This window comes from Arabidopsis lyrata (genome assembly GCF_000004255.2).
Source record: "Arabidopsis lyrata subsp. lyrata unplaced genomic scaffold ARALYscaffold_5, whole genome shotgun sequence".
Taxonomy (NCBI): Eukaryota; Viridiplantae; Streptophyta; class Magnoliopsida; order Brassicales; family Brassicaceae; genus Arabidopsis; species Arabidopsis lyrata.
In genome coordinates this window covers 1,862,235-1,875,430 of record NW_003302551.1, presented here as the reverse complement: position 1 = coordinate 1,875,430, position 13,196 = coordinate 1,862,235, and the positions used below count along the sequence as shown (strand labels likewise).

Genomic DNA, 13,196 nt, shown 5'->3' with positions numbered 1-13,196 from the left:
TTCTCTTATTATGCTTAGTTTTTAATCACTTCTTTTATCAAATTAATCTATTTATAATTCCATATGAAAGAAAGAGAAAAGAGAGGCTAAAGGAGAAAAGAGGAGGATATAAAGCAGCAGGGCAAAAGGGAATATATGGAAACTTGTTATAAAGAACAAATGGGTAAGAAAATAAAGTTTTAAATTATTTCTATTAAAGCGATATATTGTTGTTTTTAATCTCAGATTCCGCTTTTGTTGGTTCACCACTTCACATAGCTTATACTTTTGTAAATTCAGTTTCATAATTGTTTAGATAAAATATGTTTCCTAATTCTGCCATAAATCAATGATCTTTAGCTCATGTTGACAAAAAAAAAAAGATCTAAGCTAACATTTTCAGATAGTTGGTTCTTATCTTTTTCGACAAAGTTAATTAAATAAAATTATGGAATCACCACCGCAATTATATGATAGGAATCAATGGTGAACGTTTTAATTTAGTACATTTAGGGCAATTTAGAGTCGTTGCCATAAAAACAAATATTCTTCCACCACCTTCTAAATTTATATAATTAATTATTTTTTCAATGGAATTGAGATTCAATATAAATCAAAGAAGCATATACTAGGCAACAAGATTTTTATATTTATAGTTGCACGACGGCGAGAGAGAGAGAGAGACAGAGATAACGATTGATCAATATTTTTTTCTAAATTGATTTTTTTTTTTAAAGTTGAATAATTATTCTAAATTTTAGTGGATGCAAAAGAGAGAAAGAAAGGGAATATCTGATTTAGTTTATTGTAAGGATTTGCACCAAAAAAACAAAAAAAAAAAGTTTATTGTAAGGACAGATATTCATAATATTGAAAGAAGTTTGAGAGTCGCAGAATCTTCCCACCGGGCTTTAGTGAAGTGGCCAGGAAGGTAGAAGATTCTTCTTACTTAGAAATTAGAAATATTTTAAACTTTTTCAAAGACAGTCTTTGCAATACAAAGTCTTTCAAAATTTCTTTATGTATCTAGGTTTCAATGAAAACTAATGAACTAATTATTGTAGACCTGAAAAAAATAACTCTCTCATATGCTTCACTCTTTAATATTTGATGCACCTACGTTATAAAAATTAATTATTAGATATATTCATATTAAAAAAAAAAAAACAATTTGATTTGGGCTGGATCAATTTGATTTTGATGATAAAAGTTTTTTTTACTATCCAATCAATTTTATAATTAAGGCAAATAAGAAAGCATTTAGAAGTTGTAATTGTTTAGTGCTCTATGCTTTCATATAAGAAAATTTCTAGAACATTTATCTCTAAAATTTAATGAAGCAAAAATAGCTTTACATATGTAAAGTATTTAAGATGTGAGAATCTCGTCCTCTTATTAGTACTTATAAATTCCTAAAAGTGAGAATAACTTACCTTGGCTAATTGGAAAAATATGATGTTTTTAGTCGTCTAATCACTAGCTAAACCGTGTATGTTTTTGTACTAGATATATAGTGTGGCCACACTACCTAGTGTTGAAAACCCTTCTAACATGTGGTCTTATAAATCGAGTTATTTAGATTTTTGTAGGATCAACCTCAGATCCTTCTAAAGGCGGTCCAAAAAAAGAAAAGTTGAACTAAGCAATAACGCTACGTGATCGTGAAAATGCAAGTGATACTACAAGAACTGCTTAAATTAATCTATACATGACGTTAAATGATTCACAGAAGCTGCTTGCAACGATACTTAGTCTAGACGATATAGATAATAAGGTTGATATATATATATATATATCGTTTCTAATCCCTAACTAGTACAATTGATCAAATAAATTTGTAATGGGAACAGAGCATTTAATCAATAAATTATTTATGTTGCTTATTTCTAGTATACTACTATGAGTTGTTCCAGTGAGGTCAGATCAAATTAATTTTGAAATCTTATGAAATGAAAATCAGTTTTTATTACTGTATAAGTAAGAAATGAACTCACTTATCTTTTATGATATCGCATTTTAAAATTAGTTACTCTTGTCTTTTCTTTAATATTTTTGTTTATAATGCCACATAAATTTTCGGACAGACCCTCCGACATGCATATCCTAAAATTCTGGATTTCCAATTCAAATATTTCATATTATCTTCAAATTTTTTTTTTTTTTTTTGGTGATCTCAAAATTCTTTTAATTCAAGTGATGATGTGTTATTCTATACGCTAATATTTTCTTAAGTACAACTATCATTGTACCTTATTCTCTTTTAACTCTTTTTAATTAACCAAAAATGCGAAACTTTTAGTTAATTTATATAAATTCAGAAATAACAATTACTTGAACATTCTTGTTATCATGATATCATCCAAGCCTCTGAACAATCATTCGAAATTAGAATGGAATTATATATCTCCTCTCTTACAAAATCAATGGTTATCTCAATAACAACTAGAGATATTGCAGTGTCAAAAACTTTGCAGACTGAACCGACCTGGTTCAGTTAAAGTCATTAGTATTTTAGGGGATTAAAACAGGATTATTAATCCAAAAAAAAAATATTACTATTAGGTCGGATATGGTCTACAATATTGGAAAAACTATGCCAAGGATTTCGTATAAAACTGATCATTAATACTATAGGACCGGACCAGACCAAACTAGATCCAATTCATAACCGACCGCAAAACCATTTGACTGAACATATTAGAACACATCAATAATCAAACAATTGTGATTCTAATATAAAATAAAAACGATGAACGGAACGTAACTTGGACTACTCGTATCTTTATCCTCTTTTAGACGCCAGAAAAGTAGAAAATTGAATTCTTTTGCGAGCCGACAAAGAAAAAAAAAAGGCTTTTGAAAAATGCATAGTTATTGACATAAGTTTTAAGTGACTTAGGTATATTCTTGTATTTCTCTATTATTAAATCTCTTTTTTTTTTTAAGTATTACCTAATTTCTAAAACCATGCACAGATGCACTATACATATTATAGGAGCGATCAATCAGATATATCAAACTGAACTTAAGCAATCTCAATAAAAAAAAAATCAACCTGAAATTGAAATGCATTATTTAATATGGATAAAATGGCTTCACATATTAAGTTTTAGTCGGATTTTTTTCGTGTTTAAGGTGGTAAAATATTTTGGGTTTTCAGGTATAACCGGACTAGCGATAGACTAAATAATCGGATTGAGGGTTACCAATCTAACATGCCCGATTTCAAAACAATTGTTATATAAAATATATAATATCTTGAAGAATCTATACTATTAATTGGGAAGCACTCAAACATAAATAACCTTATAAAGTGTAAAGTATTACAAAAATGCCATTGATTTTTGTTTTTAAATAAATTCATTAAAGATACAATAGTAATCACAAAATAATATATTTAAATAAAAAATAATAAAATTCTTTAAAGTAATTATTAGTTTTCAAAAAATTAAACTCACTTTCTCTCTCTTATTAATTATGGACGAAAATTTAAAAAAAATTTCGAAAAAGTTGTTAACCAATGAGAATTGAAAAACTAAGAATTTGATATCCAACTAAAATTTTACCAATCCTAATAAACTATTCTATATCAAAAATAAAAATAAAAATAATACCATTTTAATTCAAAATTAAGAATACTAAGTTTAAAATTTTTTATCAATGGAAGATTTTAAGATTGAATTTGAAATTTCGTAAAAAAAATTAAATACAAAAGACTCAGTTTTGTTATAATATTTTCACAAATTTTGAAATATAAAACAAAATTTTATTTCACAATTTCTAAAAAAACGATATTGGGCATTCGTTTAGAGCAAGTTTCGGAAATATCTAAACAATAGATTGTACATATTAATTTAGATATATTTTGTGTTTTCTTTTTTTTTTCTTCTCAATTGGATCTTCCTTAAACCACTCCATAATATATTGCACATAGTTTTCGAAATAATGTGAACTAATTATATATTTTGCATTCAAAACAAATTATGCAGTAATAGCATATCCCTTTTATAGATTTATCTCAAATTTTAATTTTAGTCCAAAAAATCTAATTAATTATGATTAAACAATGAAAAGAAAAATATGCAAAATTTAGCTAGAAACATTAATAAATTTGTTAAAATATATTTGTAACTTTAACAGCATACATATTAATCCGCAAAACTCACAGTATGTATTGTAATATTGTATGGTACTAGATTTGAACCCGCGGTACACCGCGGGGCTATAATTTTTTTAAAAAAATTTAAAATATAATTTGTTTTGTTTATTAATAGAGAGGATAATATATTATTTGTATTTTTGAAATGTATCATCCATATATCTATATTAATAGTTTTGAGTATATTAATTGTGTTTTAGGTTTATTGGTATAAAATATAGTAACTTTAATGAATAGTTCAGTAAGCAACGCTTAGACCAAAAACAACATATATATATATATATATATTTCTCTATATTATATATATATATATATATATATATATATTTAATTTTTTGTATAATGTAGCAGTCATAGTTTGTTAATTATATTGTTAATTTATGTAATTGAAGGTAAATATTATTTGGTTTTCTCATTTTGTTTGTTTGTAAATTTTATAATATATCTCTTCAATATAGATAGTTTTGTTGTGAAATGGAAATATTAGGGATGAAAATTATGATTTGTATAATAGTTATAATTATAACTCGAATTTTTTAAAACTTTGATTATTAAACTGAACCAATTTTATTAATTTATTTATTTATTCATTATATTGTTGTAAAAAAAAAAAAAGTAAAGTATGTTGATCTTTAAAAAAAAAAACATACATTAGGACGTATCTATAAAATTGAATTTCATGGAGCATTATATTCATTATAGCATATAAAGGTTAGTTTCTTTAAAACGTGTTAGCTATAAGATTTATCAATTTTGTGTAGCAGAGGTAGTGATAATTAAAAATTCTCATTGCAAAAAATGTCTGAAGTTTGTGATGAAACTGAAAATATCTTTGAATATATTAGGTTTGTTAGGAATATACCAGTTTTATGCGGTTAGAATTACGAAATTAATTTGTTAAAGATTAATGTTAAAGATTATTAGGTAGATATTGGAATCTATATATCTATTTTGGATGGTGCACATTCAAGATTTCGTGGGATTTATTATTTTGAATTAATTATATTGGAAAAGACAAGTTGGGAGATATGGAATTGTGATAACGTAATTTAGCTTTGTTAGGATGCTTATTTTATGGCAATATAGCAAATCGTTTCTTAGGAGATATTTTTTAATATCTATGTGGATTAATTTAAGGAAGTTAATTAATATTGAGTTTGTTTTGATTTCCTAAATCTGTTGCTTATATTGTCTCATAATTAATAACGAATTTCATTTATTGTTACAGGAAAAAGAATCGGAAATATCCGATTGAGACAATATTGAATTGGTTTGATTTCCTAAATCTATTTTGTATATTGTCTTTTTAATTTATAACGAAATTCATTTATTGTTGGAGGCAAAAATTTCGGAAATATCCGATTGAAACAAACCGGGTCAATCGTTATTAAAAAACCCGACCCAACCAATGGCATTTTTTGTAAATACTTCCCAACTCCAGGATTTATTTACTAAAAGTGTTCCAAAAATGTATATATAGATTTAAAGGTAAGTAAACAAGAATTTGGAACATAATTTTAATAGAATAAAATGGAAATAGAAATTACGAGACGAGATGGGAGGGGAACATATATTAAAAATCAAACTAAATACCCAACTGGTATGAGTTCGGGTTTTGAGCACTATATAAAATAAATTTGTTTATACACATAACCCTGTACATACGTTTTCAGTTACACATACTCTATTTATGACAGATATGAGACCGTAATATTTTTATTTTACATATACCTGACATGTTATGAGACAAAGAATTTATGACATATACCGGACGGGATATGTTTCATGTTCCAAAATAGTTACGCCTTGCTAATATATATGAAATAACCCAAACTAAAACCGAATTCATATCCTATTTAACATATGTAGTCAAACTGTTAGAACTGTTTTGATTAGTTAAGAAAATAAAAATGTAACACCATTTAACTTTTGCAACTAAATTAGTCCGGATCTTAAAATATAATTATGCATTAACGCAAATGAATTTTTTGTTCATTACTCTAACTTTATAATATTTATATTATTACGAAGTTTACTATTACAACAAAATATTTTATATTTTTAAAATCTATATAACAATTTCTATAAAAATATTTCTACACGTACGTGGATCCAGATCTAATACACTAAAATATATATCATAAAAACAACAAAAATAGTCTATATTAAATTAAATTTTGTCAGAAATTTTTTAAAATATGAAACCCCGCACGTACGTGCGGGTCATGATCTAGTAACATGTAAAAAAGAAGAAGAATATAGAAAAAGGAAAGTGGAGAAATATTCGAGAGTCCGTATTTAATACAGACAAAGGGGATATTCAGACAGAAATCAAAGTTAAGAAGCAAGTCGGAACGTGTCACGAGAGAATCTCTTTTGTTCGTGATTTGCATGGGATGCTAAAAAAGAAATAACTCTTTACTTTTCGACCAAATTAAAAAAAAAAAAAAAACAAAATGTAATACATTCCTGAAATAAAAGAAAAGAAAAGAAAAGAAAAAGAGGTAATTAAAGTTGGATTCTAAAGAAGAATCTTTAGAAAAGTTAAGGGTTGGAGTCTTGCACATGAAGATTTTAATTGGTTTGAACAAATGCGACCAACCAACAATTTTTTCTTCCAATTTATGTTATTTTATTTTCTCATGTTACATGTCCATTTTTTTTGTCAAAATATAAAGGTTATTTTTTCCGTATGCTGATTTTGGAGGATAAATGGTATTAGTTTTTTTACTCAAAAAAAAAAGGTTTATTCAAAGGAATGAAATGTTGATGGAATTCAAGACTAATAATACAAAGGGAATTCCAAAATGACTGGTTAATGTGTTGAGGGAATTAGGTACCTTCAATTTTTTAAGAACATTCTTTTTATGTATAAAATTATTTTAAATTTTTATTTGCTTTAACTTTCATGCAAAGTTCTTTATTGCTCTTATCCTATTATATTACTGCATATTCTGGCATGCTAATTTTACAGAACACATGAGCGAACAAACCAACACAAATATACGTGTATATTCGTGGCTGCGTGTATATAATATAGATTAATATATAATAATTTATCTATTTTGTGCTTTAACAAACAAAAAATATCTATTTTGTGTGTGTAGAGTTTAGAATTTATACATAGATTCAGGAATTTTTAGTCTAGAGTGATTAAGTTTTTCTTTTTTTTGTGATTAAGTTTGTACGATATTAAACCAATAAATTATAATTTGGTTCCACGCATGGAACCTAGTTTGCCTCAAATTCAGCTACCCATGTTTTATATATTCATCTGGGTTTCCAAAAAAATCTAACAAAAAACTTGTTTTGCCTTCAAACATAAATATGGCACATTGGTTAAGTTAGTCCAATGTGAAAACATATGGACTTTAGTGATATAATCCGATTGATAACAAATTAACAATATAACATAACGATACTTTTTTTTATCTGTTATAATGAGTAAGAATTATGTATCAAGTTCAAATAATATCTAAATATTGGAAGGTAACAATCAATTGGGGATGTAGCTCAAATGGTAGAGCGCTCGCTTTGCATGCGAGAGGCACGGGGTTCGATCCCCCGCATCTCCATTCTTTTGTACTTTTTTTTTTTTTGACAAGTTTTAAAAAATAGGATTTCTAACGTCTAATTGCTCTCGCATAGAGATAAAAATACTCAAAAGTTTTGAAAGATTCAGAGAGTATTCTCGAAAGTTTTATGTATATAACTCATTTTACTTATCATCTCAAACCTTGGAAAAAATACATTCTTGAAAATAAAATAAAAAAGAAGTAATCTCGTTTACAAAATTAAAGAGCAAACAAAAATTGGATGAATGTAAATATATATAGCTACATTTTTGTTCCATATCAAAATTAAAGAAAGAAAAAAGAAAAATGAAAAATCAAAGAATATTGAATCTAAAAACTTTTTCTTCTACTCATAGCTACAGCTTCCACTTACATAGTCCCTTCACAAGTTTTAAAAAGCCATCCGAGAAACAAGAAAAAAATTGATTTCTCTCCAGAATTTGCAGGAGACATAATTTGGATCTGTTTTGAAACAAATAAGATTTTGATTACTTACAAGCTCAGGATTTGACATTTTGACTTAGACGAAAGTAAGAGAGAACTTACCAGTGAAAAGACTGTGTAGTGAATGTTGTTTATGGTGAAAGAAGCATATTGATGTTGCTTTTGAGTTATTTTTTGAGGAATGGTTTTTGACAGACGAGAAGTCTTTGGTCACTACCATCTTGAAGATCAATGACTCGTGATTCCCAACGCACTCGAGCTGCAAGTGCGCGAGCCATCTCGATTACTCCCACTTTGTCGCTTAGAACAACCCATCCCTATTTAATCAATCACACAAAAGGTCGAGATTTTTACTTGGGATTTTGGGATCTTATGGGGGGAAAAAAGAAGAGAAATGGTGTGTATAAATATATAAACCTCAGGGCGAAGAATCCGGTCCATCTCCAAGAATAAGTCCATTAGGCTGCATCGTTCTGAGCTAAGATGTGTGAGAAGTTCATTGGCATGAAGCATGTCATATGTTCGAGGATATGTCGGGAATGGTTCACACCTGCGCAGTGAACAAAGACATTCGAGAATCAATCATAACTTTTCGATAAAAAGCGTGACCCTTTGTGTCTTCAATTCGCTGCAAATGTTGCTTAATATCTAAAAAGATCTTCTTTAACAATTACTATAGGTGAAAGGAAAAAAAAAACACACTCACCAGTCATGTAGGACACCGGCAAAACCACGATCAAGTATGATAGGAAGAGTATTACGTGCCTTGACTGGGACAACGTTCATTACCCAAGCGGACTTTCCTTCGTCAAGTAAGGCTGCATTTAAATTCCCAAAACGAGCATTCATGTCCATCACATTGCGTATCATGTTAAAAGGCGGGAGAGGATCTTCATCACCGGGTCTCTTTGGGTGGTCAGAGAAAATCAAAGGTGTAAGCAAGGACCAATAGTTTCTCAGAGCTGATCTCCATATTTGTGTATCCTCGAAGAATTCTTCTGGTTTTAAACCTGAAATATTCAATATAAATCCAAAACAAAATATTAAATTCAAGCCCAGCAGAGGTTGTCAAAAGAGATACAGTCCATGAAACAACAAAGTGGTTGTCAAAAGAGATACTTTCCATGAATTTCAAGCCCAGCAGAGGTTGTTCCTGCAACAGCAGACCTGTTCTGTATAGGAATCCAGCGTTTACTTGTGGTTCCGCTTATACATGGAACCAGTGGGTGGTAATACGGAACACTATCTCCATCTTTGCAAACAGGTATAGAAGCTTGCGAACTACACCAACCAGAAAAAGCATCAATACGGGAAAGCCAAGCTTACACTTTAAATGCCAAGAACATGTCTCAGGATCACACTTACCGAGACGAATAGCAACTTGAATCTACAGTTTTCTGCCAAAGAAACGTCTCATCCTGCTGAGCTGTTAGACTCCAACAGATTTTCTTAGATAACTCATCCACCCGTGTTGAGATGCTCGTTTTCTTGGTATCTGGTAAGTTTCCCTGTGCTTTGTTTGTGGGGGAAGTTAAAACAAAGTATCCCCCGGGTTTCAGAACACGATCCACTTCCAAAAGTAGCATTGCATCTGTTTAAGGGCAACAGAACAGCAACATATCAGAACAAAGTTAACCATATTACGAGATCTCAACTTCAAAAGTTTAAAAACAACGAGACACGCTTGCTAGACCGTTTGATATGATTACCTTTGATATCCCAAGTAGTGCCACATTGAGCACAATGGACCATATCAAAAGACAATGCCGGGTAAGGAAGCTGTTTTGAAAAGAAATTGCCAATCATTGCAGGAAGGCCTCTCTCTAGAGCTAACTGGACTTGGCTCCCAGTTGCCTCATACTCAGCAATACATATAGGCATCAGCTTCAAAGACACTAAATGTGCACCAAAGCTACCAAAGCCGCAACCAATGTCTAACACAGTCCGTACCTGCAAGCATCAGAAGAAATATCAGAAGCTGAAGCTGAAAAAATGATGTGTAAGATAATAAGATTAAGAATACTTACACCCGCTTGCGCAAATTCAGTATCACTTCCTAAACCTATCATCTCAGCAATTTGACGAGCATAGTCTTTGACCCCATCAAAGACCAGGCCGTCCTCCGAGTGAAAAGTAATTTGATTCTCTTCAAGCAACATTAACCTAATAATGATGATAATCAAAAAGATAAATTACAGAACAGAACGAAATACATGCGAAAAGTGTATTTGAAGAAACTGTAAGTCAAAAGAAAAGACCTCGTTGTCACGGTTCCTGACGAAAGAAACTGATCTTTGGTAATCTTCACGTTACCACTCCATATGATATCTCTACCAAGTGGCCACCTAAGTGGTATTTTATAATCTCTCGGAGGTCGAACTACACATCTTTCCTTCTCTCTTTCAAACTCACAATGTCGATCTAACTCCTCACCCTCTTGAAGCCCAGCAAGCAAATTCCCAGTTATATTATAACAAGGCACATAGCTTTCTCTTTCTTTACCACACAAAGGAAACTCTTTTAAACTAGCCCCTAAAGAAAGAGACCTCAAATCAAGATAATCAACAGCAGCTTGCTCCTTTATCCTCCTATAGTTACTATAAATGTTGGGCACAAGTGTCGAACTCGTCGAAGAATCATACGAATTAGATGTCAATGGTGCTAAAATAGTAACTAAAGCCACAACACCGACAATGAAGAAAAGCAATCCTCTGATCCGTGGTCTAAGACCAAAAACCGAGGCAACACTCTTGTACCAAGAACTTCTCATATCAAAAAAAATCGTCTCTTTCGTAAACAGAAACCACTAACTCCTCTTGCTCTCCACAGAAACTTTGTCATTCGCTTCTTTCATCAAAACAAGTCTCAATTTTGAAGTACATAGTCTCATTACCACAATCCTAAGGAAACAAGGCTAGCTTTTTTTCCACTCTTTATAATCCAAATCAGGAAATGGCCTCACTAGTAGATGCCAAATTCAGAACCAAATTGAAGATTAAACTCTCAAAGGCAATGCCAATTCCGGAAATCAAAACCACCTGCAATCAAATCTCAAAGATCAAAAATTTCCCAAAAAAGAAACATTACCATTTCTAGTGAATCTATACATTAACCAAATTTTGCTCTTTTGTTGACGAAAATTCAAGAAAAAAGAAAGCTTGATAATAATTTTATGGATAAACCCATGATTGAGATCTCGAGAATGACGAAGAAGATCAGATCAAAAAAAAATTAAATGCAGATAATCCAAAGACAAATGACGATAATCAATTTAGGGTTTTTGAGATGCGTACCAAAGTTAATAGATTTCAGAGCAACAACAATGGCAACAAAAATTTGAGAGATTCAGAAGAAAGAGAGAGAGAAAGAGATTGATAGATTCCAATTATATGGGCACTCTTGTAAGTTTTTTTTTTTTTTTTTTTTTAAAATCTGAATTTTCTGAATATAGTAGATTAATAATTACAAAGAATCATAACATTAAATGATGATGATTAAGATTTTAATTGTAAGTTAGATCTAATTGAGAAAGTATGTGTAAGTAAACTTTTTAAAACAAGAATTGTTTAATTTTGTGTTACAGCAAAAAAAACAGTCATGAAAGAAGCAGCGGAGAGGAGAATAATTGCAAATTCGTGGTGCACTTTTACTTTTTGTGCATTTATTAAATTGGTCTCTGTGTCTCTTGGTCTCTTTATTTTATTATTTTTTTGAAATTAATTAGGAAAGGTTATTTTTATTATACTATTATTAATTTGTATGATTATGTTGTTGTTGGTGAGCAATAACAATCCACTACTATAAAGAAACCTAATATTTTTTTTTGTTCACCTAAAGAAACCTAATTTAGACTTTTTTTATGGGTTAAACAACATAAAAACCATTTTTTTTGTGTGTACGTGTTAGGTTAAGTATTTTATATAATTTAACTCAATTATAAGCTCACACGTATGTTAGAAATTTTATATGTAAGGTTTTAAGAGAAAATTGATAAACTCACTCGTATTTTTAATTATTTATTAAACGCATTAAGAAAAGAGATAATATCCTATATTTTAAAAAGAAATAAATCGTCCTTGTTACGATAATAAAAGTCATTATAAATTTAAAATAAAAGAGGAAAAAAAAAAAAACAAATCAGGCAACAAAACGTCAAAGCAATCGTTTTCTTATTATGTCGCATTAACAATATTGAAAGAAAAACAAATCTAAGTACCTTCACTTTTTCCATTAAACAAACATTATTACAAATTTAAAACACAACAAATTGATGTTTATTCGTAAATAATATTCAAAAATCAAACATATATATATATATATATATATATATAAATCTAAAGACAAGGATCGAACTTGGGGTTGATGTGATGATGTCTTGATCAGATAAGATAAATTAATGAGAACAACAAGATCAAATTTTAAGCGAATTATCTAGTTCAAGCAAGCTCTTTACACTCTTTGTTCAAGTAGATTGTCTACAAACAGTTTACTTGCACAACCTCATCGATGATTTCTTGTCTACCTCGTAAAGATATCTCCGTTATGAGAATTTTGAGGTTTAAGTTGCTATATTCAATTTGATGTCTCCACTTTTGGAATATTAATTCGTTTAGGTTAGATATTTCAAATGAATCTGTGACAATAAGAGGGATTCATCAATTCTATATGAGGAGGGGTATAGGCGTATAGCCCGGCTTGTCGTTGGCCCAGTGCAAGAGGTCCATTTGTATTGGATAAAGCCCATATTTTTTTTTCATGTTTAGTCGAAATTAATTTATTTCTTAGCCCAAACTAAAATAATTACACGTTAACCTAAACGTGTCGTTACTTTTCTTTTTGTAATCCATCGTTCTTTCTTCTTTTCTGGATTAACGAATATTCAATTACCTCAAAATCTAGTAAGTAACTCCAATATCCTGAGGACAAAATTTTTATTTTCCCAAATTTACTCCTCACCACCGCACCGCGTCGAGCTACTGATTAAGACGAACCTGCGTATAGCTCATACATAAAAGAGACGAATTCTATTAGTTTTTCCC

General features: G+C 29.7%; 1 protein-coding gene and 1 non-coding gene across 2 annotated transcripts; one reads left to right on the top strand and one right to left on the bottom strand.

The window, feature by feature from the left end:
- The first annotated feature begins 7,640 nt into the window (after window positions 1–7,640).
- TRNAA-UGC lies at window positions 7,641–7,713 on the top strand. The gene has a single exon. It is a non-coding gene; the product is annotated as a tRNA-Ala (tRNA).
- Window positions 7,714–8,035: 322 nt separating this feature from the next.
- Window positions 8,036–11,565, bottom strand: LOC9312957 (probable methyltransferase PMT5). The gene is made up of 10 exons (XM_002875160.2): window positions 11,451–11,565; window positions 10,416–11,195; window positions 10,185–10,320; window positions 9,867–10,107; window positions 9,523–9,748; window positions 9,281–9,438; window positions 8,864–9,167; window positions 8,575–8,707; window positions 8,260–8,474; window positions 8,036–8,175 (listed from the first exon to the last, which is right to left on the bottom strand). The coding sequence occupies exons 2-9, from the start codon at window positions 10,925–10,927 to the stop codon at window positions 8,325–8,327; spliced, it is 1,860 nt and encodes a 619-aa protein (XP_002875206.1). The 5' UTR covers window positions 10,928–11,195; window positions 11,451–11,565; the 3' UTR covers window positions 8,036–8,175; window positions 8,260–8,324.
- Between the last annotated feature and the right edge of the window lie 1,631 nt (window positions 11,566–13,196).

What these genes read in the sequence shown, in the direction of transcription:
- LOC9312957 (XM_002875160.2), bottom strand. Translation starts at nt 10,927, where the DNA reads ATGAGAAGTTCTTGGTACAAGAGTGTTGCCTCGGTTTTTGGTCTTAGA. An exon ending in CACTACTTGGGATATCAAAG is followed by an intron (nt 9,749 to 9,866) that starts GTAATCATATCA and finishes GCCCTTAAACAG; the next exon opens with ATGCAATGCTACTTTTGGAA. An exon ending in GCCGGTGTCCTACATGACTG is followed by an intron (nt 8,708 to 8,863) that starts GTGAGTGTGTTT and finishes TTCACTGCGCAG; the next exon opens with GTGTGAACCATTCCCGACAT.